Source organism: Aquarana catesbeiana, linkage group LG11 (assembly GCF_042186555.1).
Source record: "Aquarana catesbeiana isolate 2022-GZ linkage group LG11, ASM4218655v1, whole genome shotgun sequence".
In the NCBI taxonomy this organism is placed as follows: Eukaryota; Metazoa; Chordata; class Amphibia; order Anura; family Ranidae; genus Aquarana; species Aquarana catesbeiana.
In genome coordinates, this window is record NC_133334.1 from 108,969,086 (window position 1) to 108,987,417 (window position 18,332).

Consider the following 18,332-nt stretch of genomic DNA (forward strand, 5'->3'; position numbering starts at 1 on the left):
TCACCAATAGGTGAATGGACACTGGCACACCCAATGAAGGTGTACACTGGTCCCCCTCTATATAACCCCTCCAATAAGGAGAGTACCTCAGTTTTTGTAGCAAAGCAATAAGGATCCCATAAGAAGTGGGGGGGGGGGGTCTCTGTGTTCCGTGGTGTACTGCAAGAAAAGGACTTTACAGGTAAGCTGTTATTAAAAATCCTATTTTCTTTTTCGTACACCACGGGACACAGAGCCTTGCTAATTACTTAATGGGACGTCCCAGAGCAATGCTCAACTTGAGGGGAGGGAGACACAAATTAAGCAGACCACCATCGGACCTGAGGACCTACATTGCTGCCTGCAGCACACTGCGCCCGAAGGCGGTATCCTCAAGCCCTCTCACATCCACTTGATACAATTTGGTAAATGTATGGACTGAAGACCAGGTTGCAGCCTTGCAGATCTGAGCCATGGAGGCCTGGTGATGCACCGCCCAAGAAGCACTTACTGCTCTGGTTGACTGCGCTTTCACACGAAAAGGAGGAATTTTTTGTTTCAAACCATAAGCTTGAATAATTACCTGCCGAATCCACTTAGAGAGATAGTAGATTTCGATGCTGCCTGGCCCTCTCTAGGACCTTCCGGCAGAATAAACAAAACATCAGACTTCAGTATCTGAGCAGTTGCCTTCAGATAGACCTTTATTGCTCTCACTACATCTAGAGAATGCAATAATTTCCTCCGCAGACTGCGGGCCTGGAAAAAAAGGAAGGTAAGACAACATCTTGATTTAGATGAAAACCCGACTCCACCTTAGGGAGAAAGGTGGGGTGGGCACGCAACACAACATTGTCCTTGTGGACAATTAAAAAAGGCTCTTTACAAGAGAAAGCAGCCAGTTCAGATACTCTCCTAGCAGAGGAGATAGCAACTAGAAAAGCCAATTTCCTACTCAAAAGGAGCAACGGAATATGGCAAATAGGTTCAAAGGGCTGTTTCTGTAAAACAGACAAGACTTTGAAAGAACACTGATAGGGCCGAGATCTGACCCTTGATGGTGCTCAGGGTCAGTTTTATCTCTACCCCCAATTGAAGAAAAGCAAGAATCCTACCAATGACATAGTTACATAGTAGATGAGGTTGAAAAAAGACACAAGTCCAACCTGTGTGTGATTATGTGTCAGTATTACATTGTATATCTCTGTATGTTGCGGTCATTCAGGTGCTTATCTAATAGTTTCTTGAAGCTATCGATGCTCCCCGCTGAGACCACCGCCTGTGGAAGGGAATTCCACATCCTTGCCGCTCTCACAGTAAAGAACCCTCTACGTAGTTTAAGGTTAAACCTCTTTTCTTCTAATTTAATGAGTGGCCACGAGTCTTGTTAAACTCTCTTCTGCGAAAAAGTTTTATTTCTATCGTAGGGTCACCAGTATGTTATTTGTATATTGAAATCATATCCCCTCTCAAGCGTCTCTTCTCCAGAGAGAATAAGTTCAGTGCTCGCAACCTTTCCTCATAACTAAGATCCTCCAGACCCTTTATTAGCTTTGTTGCCCTTCTTTGTACTCGCTCCATTTCCAGTACATCCTTCCTGAGGACTGGTGCCCAGAACTTGACAGCATACTCTAGGTGCGGCCGGACCAGAGTCTTGTAGAGTGTGAGAATTATCGTTTTATCTCTGGAGTTGATTCCCTTTTTAATGCATGCCAATATTTTTGCGTTGTTAGCAGCAGCTTGGCATTGCATGCCATTGCTGAGCCTATCATCTACTAGGACCCCAGGTCCTTTTCCATCCTAGATTCCCCCAGAGGTTCTCCCCCCAGTGTATATAATTGCACCCTTACATTTCTTGTTGCATTCTTTATAAAGTCTGAATGCTGAGGATGATCCCTCAACCTTGTATTTTTTGAAGGCCTTCTCCTTTGCTTTTATATGCATTTTTACATTGGAGTTAAGCCATCCAGGACTTTTGTTCGCTCTTTTAAATTTATTACCCAATGGGATACATTGGCTAATGCCCTTATGTAATATGCTCCTAAAGCAAACCCATCTCTCCTCTGTATTCTTTGTTCCTAATATTTTATCCCAATTTATGCCTTTTAGCAAGGTTTGTAGTTCAGGGAAGTTGGCTATTTTGAAATTCAGTGTCTTTGTATTCCCTTTATGTTTCCTATTTGTGTGATTTATACTGAAACTAATTGACCTGTGATCGCTGTTACCTAAATTGCCCAGTATTTCCACATCCGTGATCAGGTCTGTATTGTTGGTAATCAGTAGATCCTGTAATGTTTTATTTCTAGTTGGTGCATCTACCATCTGACCCATAAAATTGTCCTGCAAGACATTAAGGAACTGGTGAGCCTTAAATCAATTGCGCGGTTCCCTCCACCCAGTCTATGTCTGGATAATTAAAATCCCCCAGTATGATAACACTTCCCATCCTTGCTGCTAATCCAAATTGTGATAGGAGATTCATCTCCACTTCCTCCCTCAGGTTAGGGGGCCTATAGCATACTCCCAGTATTATTTTCCCCTTAGCTTCATCCCTTTGGAGCTCTACCCATAAGGATTCCACCTACTCCCTAGCTCCCTCAGTGATGTCATCTCTCACATTCACTTGTACATTATTCTTGATATATAGGCATACCCCTCCCCCTTTTTTACCCTCTTTATCCTTGCGGTAAAGGGTATACCCTTGAATGTTTGCCAGCCAATCATGAGACCTGTTGAACCAGGTCTCTGAAATTCCCACAAAATCCAAATCCTGCTCGTACAACAGTATCTCTAGTTCACCCATCTTTTCTGCCATGCTCCTGGCATTGGTGAACATGCCACATAGTTTAGACCGGTCGCATATTGTCCTCGTATTGGGCGTTTCGAGATTGCAACTAGGACTTGCTACTATAGTTACCTTGTGTTTTTGTGCTTTGGTCAACCTACCACTAATGACAAAAACGTAAATGTAGCGCTAAAAACTGAACACGTGTATGTATTATACAGTCTATAAAGACATATAAAAGTCCAAGAAGTCCAAAAGGACTAAATTGTGATACCACTGAAGTGTAAAAAAATATTATTCAAACGTTGATAGTAGATCCACCACCGTACTTGTAAGTGTGAGGAGGGGGGCTTACCAGAGAAAGTGGACACAGATGGGTGTACACTCACTGTGTCAGTAAAGCTGATGTTATTGTAGATCTCTGAAGGTGGAGTAGGGATGGCAGAGATGCTTGTAGAGACTGTACACGATAAGGGTAAATCCAATCAAGTATCACCAGCATATAGGGAAAAGATATGAAGATACATAGCGTAATACTGTGTGGATAATCTTGAAGCAAAAGCTAGTACAGATTACTGCATATACACAAAAACGTAGGTACACCGGTGAGAGTGGAGGATTATAAACACCCAGAAGTGTAAATAACAAAATATTTAGGTGATATTGGTGAGTCCACCACCATAAGTAAAAGTGGGGGGCTTACCAGAGCAAATGGACACGGATGGGTATACACCCCCTGTGTCAAATGAGCTTGTATCAATGTAGATCCCTGGGAGACAAGATGAGGGTAGCCATGAGAGGAGAGAGAATACCTTGGCTACCTTCATCTTGTCTCCAGGGATCTACATTAATACAAGCTCATTTGACACAGGGGGTGTATACCCATCCGTGTCCATTTGCTCTGGTAAGCCCCCCACTTTTACTTATGGTGGTGGACTCACCAATATCACCTAAATATTTTGTTATTTACACTTCTGGGTGTTTATAATCCTCCACTCTCACCGGTGTACCTACGTTTTTGTGTATATGCAGTTATCTGTACTAGCTTTTGCTTCAAGATTATCCACGCAGTATTACGCTATGTATCTTCATATCTTTTCCCTATATGCTGGTGATACTTGATTGGATTTACCCTTATCGTGTACAATCTCTACAAGCATCTCTGCCATCCCTACTCCACCTTCAGAGATCTACAATAACATCAGCTTTACTGACACAGTGAGTGTACACCCATCTGTGTCCACTTTCTCTGGTAAGCCCCCCCTCCTCACACTTACAAGTACGGTGGTGGATCTACTATCAACGTTTGATTAATATTTTTTACACTTCAGTGGTATCACAATTTAGTCCTTTTGGACTTCTTGGACTTTTATATGTCTTTATAGACTGTATAATACATACACGTGTTCAATTTTTAGCGCTACATTTACGTTTTTGCTTTGTATCACAGGTTAGATCACTTGTTAATGTTAGCTGCTTTCATTCTTCCTTTTGACAGCGCAGTATTTATATTTATATTGTTTAACCTACCACTAATGCCCCCAATACTACCCTCTGGAATATCTTCCGCGCTGACTATCTCTACCTCTGGACCCTCCCCCCATCGCCTAGTTTAAAAACCCCTCTAACGTTTTGGCCATCTTCATTCCCATACTTTTGAAGATGCAATGCTTTGGATTCGCACCAGGAAACATTTGCCTTCCAGATTCTGTAATAGATGAGCCTGGAGGCCGGCTTCCTAGCATTAACCAGAGTGGAGAGAACTGGACCCGAAAGTCCACGTTTCTTCAAAATGTAGCTTTCAACAGCCAAACCGATTTAGACTTTGTAAGGAAGGATGGAATACTGGTCCCTGCGAGAGCAGGTCTGGGCGGAGTGGAAGAACCCAAGGTCCTTATGGTCTCTGTGTACCAGGATCTTCTGGGCCAAGCTGGAGCCACCAGGAATACTGGTTTCCCTTCTTTCCTGATCCTGCAAAGCAGTCTCGGTAAGAGCGGAAATCGGAGGGAACGCATAGATCAGAGAAAACTGATCCCAAGGAATCACAAGCGCATCTGCTCCTTATGCTAGAGGATGCCTTGTCCTCGATACAAAGTTGTCCAAGTTCCTGTTGAACCTGGAGGCTAGAAAATCTACATCCGGGGGAACCCCATTTCCAGCATATGGCCGAAATATCTCGGGGTGCAGAGACCATTCTCCTGGTAACAGCTACTGGCGGCTCAGAAAGTCCGCTTGCCGATTCTCTACCCCCAGAATGAAGACTGCAGAAGGACAGGGAACATGCTTTTCTGTCCAAACCAGTACTTGGTTCACCTACTTCTAGGCATCCCGACTCCGGGTGCCCCCTTGATGACTGATATAGGCCACAGCAGTAGCATTGTCGGACTATGTCCGGACAGGATAACCCTGCAACCTCCGCGTCCAGACTTGGAAGGCTAAATGCACTGCCCGGTTATCCAAAATATTGATGGGCAGGCTCTTTTCGGCCTTGGACCATTTCCCTTGGGCCGAAGCCTCTTCCAGAACTGCCCCCCAGCCCATATGGCTGGCATCTGTTGTTACCACCTTAAATGACTGGGGTGAAAGATCTTCCCCTTCTCAAATTTTTGGTTTTAAACCACCAACTAAGGCTTTGTCGAACCTCTGATGACAGGCACATTGGCAAGTCCAAGGCTTGGACTCTCCTGTTCCAGGCAGATGGGATGCTGTTTTGCAGCAGTCTCGAATGAAACTGGGTGTAAGCAACGCGGCCTCGAAAGAGGCCACCATCTTTCCTAACAACCTCATGCAAAGACGAATGGATGGTTCCTTCCTCGCCTTGACCATCTGGATCAATTCTCTTATAGACATACTAAAAGGAGGACCTGAGTAAAGATTCCAGCTTTTTCTCAGTTGGCTGCTTAAACACCTGAACATTGTCTACAGGACAAGTCATATTTTTGTTCACACAAGAAATAGCCGCATCTATTGCCAGCAAGCTCCATTTCTTGGTAAATTTTTCCTCCATTGGGTAAAGGAAAGTAAATTTCTTAGGAGGAGAAAACAGCTTGTCTGGATGTTCCCAGTCAGCATAAATAAGTTTTTCCAATACAGGATGGACCAGGAAAGTATATGCAGCCTGTGGGGATTTTAAATGATCCCAAGGAAGAAACAGGGACTCGGTTAACTCAGCAGAGGGCAATTTGTATGTAGCGCGTACGGCTTCTGCATAGCATTGCACCTGCAATTTGAGAACCTGAGAGGCAGAAAAAGCCTCCTCTGATTCCCCCAATTCATCCCATTGCTCCTGATCCTTGTACCCTGATGGAGTAGTATCATCATCATCATCATCAGACTTATCTGATGGGGGATTTAGAGCAGTAGAAGGGGACATACTCCGCTTTCTGCTCTTTTGCGAGGACGCTGCGATTAAAGTAGAGATTTTTTCCTCTGAACCATTTAATGCTGCTGCTAAAGTGTCCTCAGTGACATATGCAGAAGTTGCCATATTAGGAGAAGCTGCAAAGCCTGACAGGGGCATTGGCTCATCCTGTGCGGCTGCATCAGGTCCAGCAGGGGAGGATGGAACCAGGCAGGCATGACTAGGACCCCCCGATCCGGATGGCGACACCTTAGTGCCCCTCTTCCCTGTCCCTGAACTCCTTCTACGGGAAGGCATAGTCCTAAGCTAGAAAAAAAAAAAAGCAGAGGTACTAGCACAGGTGCATCAACTGCTGAGCTAGTCTAGCAATACAAACAATATGCTGCTAATTTGCACAGGCTGATGTTGAGTAGGCATCTTGGTGTGCCTGCATCCAACACAGATGGAGTTACTTACGTGCCCCAAGCTGCTGTGTCCCTCTTGTATGCAGAGCTCTGGCGTCTGGGGGTTTATTAAAAAAATTCCGCTCTGTGTCTGCACTGTGGCTGGCGTGCATGCAGCACGTGCACGCCTGCAGCAACCACACACACATACCCCCGCTTGCCTGCCAAACTGGCTTCAAAAGCGCGCCCCCTGTGTGTGCGCATAGGGTAATGGCGGGGGCGAGAAGGGGGAGAGAGAGGTCCCTCCAACGAGCGCTGTGGACCCCGGGCCAAGAGGGACCCCCCCACAGAGTTGTGGCAGAGCCTGCAGCGGAGGAAGTGAGCCGCTTAACAGACTGGCTGACACTGAGCTTTCGTTTCCTGGAGAGCATGGTAAGTAAAACACCAGGTATGCCTCTTTACTCCCTCCAGTGGCGGAAACAGGTACGACATGCAGCTACTCATAGGAGAAATTCATTAAGATTTTTTTCTTAGGATTTTCTCACTTACCTTATCCCCGCCGCAGGAACTGCTGAAGACAGACAGATCCAATCTTCACCCATCATGGTGGGTAGTGTTGTGCCAACCTTCAGGGCTCTGCTCCTATTTAAAGGAGGCCTCTTCCCTGGACCTGTAGAAGACTCTGCTAGAGTATCTTTGCACATTTTTTAATACGTGCCCAAAGTACTGGATCCCAGAGCCCAGTCCTACAAGAGAGACATTACAGGCAAAACCTCGCTCTTCCCCGAGGCCCGGGTACCATCCATTTTAGTGGTTTTTTGGATGGATCCGGTTGCATAGCTCCTTGACCCCCAGAGGGATCTTTCAGTAGAGCTTTCTTCTTAGCACATCTTTAACCATGACCAACACCTTAGACACTGGTGAAAAAACTGAAGTACTCTCCTTATGGGAGGGGGTTATATAAAGGGGGACTTGTCTTCATTGGGTGTGCCAGTGTCCAATCACCTATTGGTGAGCTATACAACCCATTAAGTAATTAACAAGGCTCTGTGTCCCATGGTGTACAAAAAAGAAATAACCTTTAGTATTACTTTAACACAGTTGAGGCGCAGCCACATTCAGTCGGGCAGCTACTGTTATTAGACATTGAACACTGAGCTCTGTTTTACCCTCTTCTAACTTTATACTAGTCCCTTAAAGTGATGTGTAACCTTATTGAGCAGAAGAGAGGGAGGGGGAATTTTAGTGATAAAGCTCAGCATTGCCTTTTTGGTTATTTACTGCCTCTGTCTAATCCTTACAATTCTGAACTAAGAAGTATGCCCCTGCACAGACCCATTTAGGTGTCAGTCATGACTAGACCTGAAGAGCAGGAGACCAAATTACAAAAGATTAAGGATGAGTTCCGGCGTGTTCGCATAGCCCACGTGCAGAGCCTGACAGGAGGTCGGCACTGCGCTGCGCTAATTACAGGCAGTGAGACATTGTCCCGATGCGCAGCTGCAGAGATCGGGAAACGTCTCACTGCCTGTGATTAGCGCAGCGCCATGCCGACTTTCTGGCGGGCTCTGCACGTGGGCTATGCGAACACGCCGGAACTCATCCTTACACAGGATACTCGAAGCATAGTAGCATATCACTTTGAAGAAAAACCTGCAGCTGTAACCCCTGGTGCACTAAAAGATGGCTGTGAGTGGCATATATAAAATATACATATGCATGCAATAATTAAAGTTTACCTGAGAACATGGTAAAAAATGCATTTCCTAGTCCAGCACATTGTAAATAAAATTTTTACAAAACATTATATATTCTATATAAAAGGAAACCTGTAGAGAGAGAAATACAGAGTTTGGCACTGCATGACATTTTCCTGAAAATGCTAGTGGTCTCTGGCTACAATATTTTAAGTTACTGAGAAGGAACAAACATGGATTTGAGGAATGTCGGAGCTCCTGATCTGCATACTTGAGGTCAGAAATGGCACTCTCCAAATTTCCTTAGCACAGATTTCCTTTATTAGCCCCATTACAATAAACCAAGCAGAAATATGACAACCCAATGTCTTAGTAGAATAGCTTAACATGAAAAATCAATACCTGAATCTTTGGCGCAGTGTATGTGCCAAGCCCGCCATGATGGCCTGGCAATCAGTTTGGATGCCATGGAAGGAAGGCATGTGCTGGTATTGCTGGAGCACACTTTTAGCTTTAGTATGATATGACACAGCCTGTGCAAAGGCACCCATTTCAATGCACTTTTTCAGTCGAGCAGGGAGTTCAAACAGGAACTGCAGTTTACGCAGTAGGGTGTGCACACCTGGATATCAGAATAAAGAAACATGTGAACCACAAGCAGAATTAAATAGTTTAACAACTGTTCATTATCATTATTTTTAAAATATGGTTCTAAAGTAATCAGCAGGGAAAAGGCTCTTCTGATTTATAACTAGTGGACTTCTGCACGTCCTCGCTTTTCATTTTATTACAGGTATTTTTTTAAAGCTGACAGTTTATGCAATGCTTTACATACTGTGCATTCACACTGGTCCCTGCCCTGACAGACCTACATAAACATACTAGAGCCAATTAACCTACCAGAATATCTTTGGAGTGCGGGAAGAACAGGAGGACCAGGAGGTAACCCATGCACACACAAGGAGACCTTGGATATAGTCTTGAACCAAGGACTATAATGCTGCAGGGCTAACACCAACTAAGCCACTGTGTTATATTTCCCTTTAGCATCCCTGCTTAAAGCCCAATTCTATCGAAAAATGAAAAAACAAGGTTTTGGTTGGAGTGGAGAAGGACTAGATCCATTCTCAGATTTTTACCGCTGTCTGTTGTTGTCGGGGAGATTTTTTTGCACCTTCTGTCCTCCAGGAAGTGAGGTGAAATCTCTCCATCAGAGATACAAACAGCAATAAAAGCATATTTTAGTACTATAGGGAAAAGTCAGAACTTTGGTCCAAGTTTTCACTGCTGTCTGGATCCACGATGGGGAGATCTCAAGGATGAGTGAAAGCTGGTTCAAACCTCTATGAAATCAAAGGAGGATTGTGACAAGATACACTGTTGTGTTAACCTCCTGATAATCATACATTTCCTCTTGGTCTACTGATACACAGCAAGGATAAAATATCATTGACATCACTCACCACTAAGCTTGGTAATATGTTGGTGTCTCTCCTGCAAGGTACTGCTGATGCTGGCACTAAATTCGGTGATTACTGCCATGTTAGCTGCCAGTCCATCCATCTCATCCTCCATCTTTTTAAAATCATTTTTCATTTTACGAATGGTATCTGAAGGATTGGATGATGACATCTGTTCAGCAAATCTTAGGAATCTTTGTTATGCAAATCAATTAGAGAACCAAAGGCTAGCCAAATCAGTAAAGTCAGAAATATAAACACAACCTGCTATCCATGTATGCCATCCTATCATTTACCTGTAGCTGATATGAACTTATTATAGTTCTCGTACACCAAGGTCTGCATGTCACTGTCCAAAGCACGTATCTGGCGAACCATATCAGCTTCAATATCCATCAACTCTGCCAGAGAACTTTCTTTTCTTAACTGCAAACACAAAAATGGAAATGGAAATTAAACACATTTTTATATAACTGACCTAACAAATATAATTACAAAAATATAAAAACATCAGAGTAAATGTATTGTAGAGACATTCCACTCTATACAACAGATCAAGGCAGATACTAGAAAATAGAATGCTCATTTATTACAGTACTCATATAGCGCCATCAATTTACGCAGCGCTTTACATATATAGTCCATTCACATCAGTCCTTGCCCTCAAGAAGCTTACAATCGAAGTCCCCTAATTCACACTCATACATTCATATACTAGGGCCAATTTAGACGGGAGCTAATTAGCCTACCAGCATGTCTTTGGAGTGTGGGAGGAAACCCACACAGACACAGGGAGAACGTGCAAACTCCAGGCTGGCAGTGCCGTGGTTGGGATTTGAACAAACAACCCTAGTGATGCTAGGCGGAAGTGCTAACAACCACCATCCATTCTTCATCCACACTTTGCCATTCTTGTGTGCAATAAAAACATAAAAACTAACGAATGCCAGGTGTGGATTTCTTTTTTTTATAATGTTACATTGAGCCTTAGATCTATGTAACCATGTACTGTATCTACTATCGAGTGGAATCCCTCTAGAACAGGGGTCTCAAACTGGCGGCCCTCCAGCTGTTACAAAACTACAAGTCCCATCATACCTCTGCCTGCGGGAGTCATGTTTGTAACTCTCAGCCTTGCAATGCCTCATGGGACTTGTAGTTTCACAACAGCTGGAGGGCCACCAGTTTGAGACCCCTGCTCTAGAAGCTGGAAATCATAGTAGACGCCTCTACTCCACTAGCTTCTGGATCCAGTGCTGAGCGGCTGCCCTGCTGCATTGTGAACACAGGAGATTGGCCACTCAGCACAGGCACCATTTAGAGCCCTGGTGCCCAACCTGCAGTTCACAGTCCCTGACCATCTTTTGTATCATGCCCACAGACTTTGACTATATCGTGTTGTGTACTGCTGTCTCTGACACTGAATATTCACTGGATTTTATGTGCGGCTCTCTGGCTATATCGGGGGGGCGGCATGTGGGGCCCTTGATATCAAGAATGTTGACCACAACCGCTTTAGAGAAGGCTTCACATTTTTTAAAAGTTTTTTTTTTAGCCTTATCATATAATACTTAAATGGCTATGCTTTCTACTTTCCTGAATAGACACCCAACTGAAATCTCTTAGTTATCTCTTGTGTATCTGAAGCCAATTTTGTTTTTTACTTTCGGATTGTTGAGGGGTTAGAACCCTGGTCAGTTTTTTTTTTGCGCTGGATTCCTCATTTGTCCCGATGACCACTGAATTGGCACCAGAACAGGAATAGAACAGAAATCTTCCATTGAGGACACTTGTTCTGGTGACAACTGTCTAATGGTGTCTGTGCAATCTCATTGTATATTCTGATTAAAGTTATCAATTCTATGTAATACAGGGACAAACCTATACAATCTCCATCCAATCGCACAGGGTCTTACACTACATAGATATCAATATATATAAAGGATATTGTACAACTGAACTGCATAGTGCATGTTCAGCCCAAAGTGGACTCACTCAAAAGTGAAATTACTGCTCATCCTTTTCCTCCACCTCCCTGCATTGTTTACATCCAAGACCCCCAACCACAATGGTCACATGATCAGGAGCCTATCCTGCTGGCTCCTGATTGGAAGCCATGACTGAGAACTGTCAGAAACAAGTCGGTCACTGTGCTGGGAGCGCACTCATAGCACAGAACCTCTGGCCACCATGGATATATGTGCAGAGCTAGAAGTTAAAGCAATAGGCAAAACTTTTTTTTCCCCATTTTGTATAAAGTAAGAGAGAGTTACAACCCCTGTAACATTTTTTTGGCCATCTGTGTCCCATTGGGGAGATTTTCCTTTACTTCTTGTCCCATAGCCAAAACAGGAAGTGAGAGAAACCTCTTCAAAGTGAGGGAGTACATGGTTGCAGGGTGGATAAAAATCAATGTTTTATTTTTTAAATCACTTCTTTTCATTTTTTTTAACAAATTTCTTTTGATGAAAGGCTTTTGGAGTAAAAATCTACCTAAAGATAGTTTTTTAATTTAACCCTTTCACATCTAAGCCTATTTCTGACACTTTTTGCTTACAAGTTAAAATCCGTATTTTTTGCTAGAAATAGAACCCTCAAACATTATATGCATTTTTTTAGCAGAGACCCTAGAGTATAAAATGGCAATCCATGCAATATTTTATGTCACACGGTATAATGTGAAAGATGACGTTACGCCGAGTTACTAGATACCCAACATGTCATGCTTTGAAATTGTGCACACTCGTGGAATGGCGACAAGCTACGGTACCTAAAGATCTCCATAGGCTACGCTTTTAAAAAAAATTAACGGTTACCAGGTTAGAGTTACAGAGGAGGTCTTTTGCTAGAATTATTGCTCTCACTCTGATGATCGCGGCGATACCTCACATGTGCGATTTGAACACCGTTTACATTTGTGGGCGCGACTTAAATATGGGCTTTCTTTGCTGCGCAAGCACGCAAGGACAGGGTCACTTTAAAAAAAAAAAAAAAAATACATTTTCGTATTTTTTACATTGTCCCTGATCAAAATTTTTGTTGCTGTCACAGGGAATGTAAACATCTCTTGTGACAGTAATAGGTGGTGACAGGTACCCAAATCCTTTCTTAGCACTTAGTATTCAGACTGCCAAAATATTTTTTTTTAAATCTGCGCCATTGGCAGACAAGTAAACCGGAAGTGACGATGCTTCCGGAATTTTACATTGAAGACCCAATCAAAGCCAAATTTGGCTTTATTCGAGTCTCAGCCTAGGCGGCGGATGCCTAGACTGGTGGCTCGGGTCTCACGGCAGCTGCAGGCATCACCCCAGGTTTAATCCCTTCAAGCCATGAACGCAAATTTGAGTACAGTCGGTGCAAAGGGGTTAAGATACATTAATCATTTCTTTTATTCCGTATGAAATGGAGCTTAGGAATGTAGCATGAGGCTTTATATTCTGCAAGATTTACATTTTTGTCAAACTCATTTAGACCCCTTTCACACTGAGGCGCTTTACAGTCCCTACATCGCTAAAAATAGCGCCTGTACAGAGCCTCTTCTGTCTCTCCAGTGAGAAAGCCCAAATGCTTCCACACTGGAGCGGTGCACTTGCAAGACGTTAAAAAAACTCCTGCAAGCAGCATCTTTGTAGCGGTGTATACACCACTCCTGCCCATTGAACTGAATGGGCACCGCTGCCGAACCGACGGCAAAGCGCCGCTGTAGCAGCGCTTTGCGGGTCATTTAACCCACATTCGCCCACTAGCGGGGGTTAAAACCGCCCTGCTAGCGGACGAAAACCTTGCAAAAACGTCGGTAAAGCGCCGCTAAAAATAGCGGCGATTTACTGCCGACGCCCCAGTGTGAAAGGGGCCTATATGAATCCAAGCTCTGCAAGCTGAGATAACATGCACTACATTGATGCATCCACACAGTAACCACAAGATTAGACACAGTTCAGGAAAATTCCTAATCCCATTGTTTTGCAAATCGATGTACACTACAAACTGTATAATTGAATCGGTTCTGATATCGCTGTTTTACTAACCTGACAGTTTATTATTCTGCATAAGAAACCTTCATTTTGTTTGCAAATATTAAAGATTCTAACTACCAGCAAGCATGAGTCCCAACATTTAAAGAGCACCTGTCATTTCAGATCCATCATGGCAGCGCCTGTTAGCGGGCATCCACTCACCTGCTGCCGCCACGTCCCTCACCTTGTTGTGTCACTGCCGCATCACCAGCCGTCCCATTAAAGTGAATGGGACTGTCGGTGAGTCAACAGCGGGTCAGAGGAGGAGCCACTGCAGGACAGAGATGAGAGTTGATCTTTAAAAATTATGATTTAAATCAAATCCACCCTGCCCAATTGTCCGCAACGTCACCAGAACTAGTGTCTTCACTCCCTCTATTACTGTTCTGGGGACAACCCAAAATGTGGGATTTACTTTCTCTTTCAGTGAAAATGGTAAACAGGACAATTAGGCCTCATGTACACTGCTGCTGGTAAACGGACGTTTAGGAGCGGCTGGGCATTTTTTTCAGCTGCCCCAGAACTCTCCTCTGTTATCTTATCAGTACATGTACACAGGGTTGTTTATAGTAGTTTCTAGGCAGTTGAGTTTAGAAGCATTTTTTGGAACGCAAAAAAATGCGTTCATGACGAATGTTCAGAGGCATTTGAAACACCAAACGTCTGTAACAGCTTGTAAACGCAGTAACTAATTTTTACAGGCGTTTTTCATTTTTGGCTATTTGAAAAATGTTTTTCTTTTTAAACGCTTCTAGCCGCTAAATGCGGCAAAACGGACGTTTCAAATGTCGGTTACTATCTGTCAAGTTAAATTGTTCAGGAGAGGTTGTAAAAACGTCCCGTGTACATGAAGCCCAAGGCCCCTTTCACACAAGGCGGACTCCGTTTCCACGGAGCCCGCCTCGGTCCGCCAGCTCGGCGGGAGATCAATCCGTTGATCTCCGCTGAGCCGGTGGGCGACAGGTCCCTCTCTGCTCACTGAGCAGGGAGGGGCTTGTCAGGCGCCACTGCCGCCTATGGAGGGATCGGACGAAAACGGACAGCGTGTCCGTTTTCATCAGATCTCACCCGATCCGATCCACCAGCGACGGACCTGGACGTAGGGCCATCCGTCTGCTTTTAGTGGATCAGACGGGGTCGGATGTCAGCGGACATGTCTCCGCTGACATCCGACGCTCCATAGACTAACATGGAGCGCCCGTTCAGGTCCGCCGTCAAAACTGACAGGCGGACCTGAACCGTCCGATCGTGTGAAAGGGGCCTTAGAGAGGATGAATCTCCCTAACAGGGGCACAGACAGCAATAAAAACAGGTGTTCTAATCTCTCTGCACTCCAAATTTTTTTTTTTAATTTTGCCTTCATTTATGCTTTAGTCAACTTTTCCTGTCACTGCATGTATGTATTACACGGCCAGCAAGAGTCAGCACTGTTTAAATCCCAGCAACATGTAGCCAGCTTCTGTCGCAATGCAGCCCCGAGGAGGAAAATATGACACGACTGAATTATGCCTCCTTCACACAGGTGTACTACAGTGTACTGTGTGTACCCACATGTGGATGTATCGGTGCTCCATGCATCCCTGTGCAGGCAGCCCCATTTATATCAATACAGACACAGCCACTGCTCCCAACTAGACCCCTCACACTGAGGCAGTTTTCAGGCGTTTTAGCATTAGAAATAGCCTCTGAAAACTGCCTCCTATTCATTTCAATGTGTTCTTTCACGCTGGGGCGTTGGGCTTGCGGGACGTTAGAAAAGGTCCTGTAAGCAGCATCTTTGGGGCGGTTTGGGAGCACTATAAAATACACTCCCACAAACTCCCCTGCTTATTGAAATGATTGGGTAGGGCTTCCAAACGCTGCAAAGCAGGTCTTTTTTTTTTCCAAGTCATGTTGTAAAGCAAATGCCCCACTAGCGCCCGAAAATGTGCCGCTAAAGCACTGCAAAAAATACCGGCGCTTTAGCAGTGCTTCAGTGTGAAAGGGCTCTTAGGAATAGGCTCGTGCGTGTTCTGGTTCTTAGTCCCAACCCGCATGCCCGATCCCGCCAGGAAGCCGACACTGCACACCGCTAATCACAGGCAGTGAGACAATTCCACACCCCACGTACAGAGCCCGCCAGGAAGTCGGTACTGTGCTGCGCTAATCACAGGCAAGGAGACATTTCCTGATCTCTGCAGCCACACATTGGGACAATGTCCACTGCTTGTGATTAGCGCTGTGCCGACTTCCTGACGGGCTCTGCATGTGAGCTGTGTGAACACGCCGGAGCTCATCCTTAGTTGGGACTAAGAACCTGAACCTATCTCTACTCCCAATCTGACAGCTGTACGGGCACATGGTCCTGGATGCAGCCAGCGTGTATTCAGGGTCATGCACACACATGGATATCATGTGTCCTTACAGCCACTGCGACCCTATTTGCATGAATAAACTTGCCTGCACAGAACACCTTGTACATCCCCATGGGGGCACACACGGCCCTCACACGGGTGTAGGCTCAGGCTTTAGTACACGTGTGTGAGCACTGCCTAAAGGTACAGAGAGGGAAGCCTTTCATTCAGGACACTACTCCTTGAACTAATATCTAAGACTTCCTTCCCCTTGGAGATCTCTCTCCTCACTTCCTACTGTGTGTCTCTAAACAGGAAGTACAGGAAAATCTCCCCAAAAGGACACCTTCAAAAAGAAACCTGACAGAGATGTCTTCTACTTCCTGTTCTCTCCAACACTAGACCAATTCACAGAGATCATGATCTGTACTGTGATATACACAGGATGAAGTCTATTCTATACACTGCACTGTATGCACAACACAGCCTCACACTCAGCCGGATATGACGTCACCTTAGTCAGATACATGTCTGGGTTGAAGTGAACGCCATCAATATCGGTGGGATCCAACAACCTCTCGCCGCTCTTCCCTTCCTCCGTTATACCATAATAAAGCTTCAACATTCCGTGAGCTTTCCGTTTTTTTCCCATATCCTCTTCGTCCATACTGCCGGTAGCAGCCATCTTTTCTATACCACACAGTCTGCTGAACTGCGCAGGCGTACCAGCTGCCGATTTCTGCACATGCGCAGAGATGGAAGGAGTAGCAGGAAGCCTCCGTACTGGATGGGAATAGGTCGGCGATGCCGCATGCGCAGTGCGGGCTTCTCAGGACTATGGAATGGTACTGTAATTGAGAGATTTAATGTTTAATTAGATGTTGAAGACTTTACATTTTAATACCAAAGCGGTTCCTGAGCTTGGAGGTGTTAATAAGTGTTAGAAAGCTAATAAATGCCTGAGTTGTAATAATAAAGCTTAGCAAGCCTTCTAGTGGGAGGTGTCAGTGCTTTTTTATCAGGTTGAAAGTCTTTATAAGTAAAGCTAGCCTTACTTGTTAAAGTAAAACTGAAGGCAACGTTTTTGTTCATTTTGGCTAGAGTAAGTGAGGGCTTTCAGTTTTTTTTACATCTTTGTCCCATCGGGGAGATTTTCCTTCACTTCCTGTCCTATAGCCAAAACAGGAAGTGAGAGGAGATCCCTTTAAAGTGAGAAAATCCCAGGTTGCTACCAGGGTCACCAGGACTAGTGTTCCCATTGGAAGATTTCCCCTTATTTACTGTTCTGGGGACTACACAAAATTTGGGGTTTCCTTTCACTTTCTGTTGTAATGGTAAAATTGACAAATAGGAAGGGTGAATCTCCCCAACAGGGACATAAAACAAACCAAAGAGGACAAAAAAACAAACACCTGACGGGTTCTAATTCATCCACATTCTATCCTAAGCTTAAAAAAAAAGTTTTTCCTTTAGTTATTTTATCTCATTCAGCTCTGTCAATCACACACTTCCCCTTCCATATTAAACAGTACAGATGGAGGAATCTGCAGTACCAGCTATAATACTGGGACAGCCGGTGCCTGTGGCTGTCTGAATACCTGAACAGAGACTGCATCTGATTGGACACACTCACTGTTCAGTGGATGATTTTCCACCCGCCTCCTTTAACAAAAGTCAACGAATAACCAACATTAGTAATGGGCTCAGGAGTGTTTGGATCGAACCTACCAGGAAGCTGTCGCTGCACTCCGACAATCATAGGCAGTGAGGCATTTCCCGACCAGCAGCTGCACATATACACGCTGCCTATGATTGGTGCTGTGCAGTGCTGGCTTCCTTGTGGGTTCAATCCGAACACACCCGGGCCCATCATTAATCAACATTAGCTGAACTTTACAACCATGGAAAGAATTCTGGATGGTTCAGTAGGAGTCACCCAAAATTTGATCCATGTATGGCCAGCTTAACTAAGGTAATTATGGGAAAGTGATTGCACAGCGCAAGCTTTAGGCCTCATTCACACAGTCATACTTAGGCGTACATCCATGTGAGGACCCTGTTTTGCCTGCATTAGATGCACACAATCCGCAGACAGGCATGTCATACCTGCACCCACACAGGTGTCAAATTGGGAACAGCGGTTGTGTTCATGGACTTGCTGTGTCCCAATTGAATTTACAGTGCCTTGAAAAAGTATTCATACCCCTTGAAATTTTCTACATTTTGTCATGTTACAACCAAAAACATAAATGTATTTTTTTGGGACTTTATGTAATAGACCAACACAAAGTGGCACATAATTGTGAAGTGGAAGG

The 18,332-nt window shown here is 44.5% G+C and overlaps 1 protein-coding gene across 1 annotated transcript in view; it reads right to left on the minus strand.

Moving 5' to 3' along the window:
* The window catches only part of VPS51 (VPS51 subunit of GARP complex), a 33,124-nt gene extending 16,339 nt beyond the window's left edge, over nucleotides 1-16,785 (minus strand). The window contains exons 1-4 of the mRNA XM_073604867.1: nucleotides 16,532-16,785; nucleotides 9,962-10,091; nucleotides 9,669-9,815; nucleotides 8,608-8,827 (exon numbers count right to left, since the gene is read on the minus strand). Of these exons, the coding sequence (XP_073460968.1) occupies nucleotides 8,608-8,827; nucleotides 9,669-9,815; nucleotides 9,962-10,091; nucleotides 16,532-16,702 (668 nt within the window). The 5' untranslated portion in view covers nucleotides 16,703-16,785. The remainder of the gene's footprint in view (nucleotides 1-8,607; nucleotides 8,828-9,668; nucleotides 9,816-9,961; nucleotides 10,092-16,531) is intronic.
* Between the last annotated feature and the right edge of the window lie 1,547 nt (nucleotides 16,786-18,332).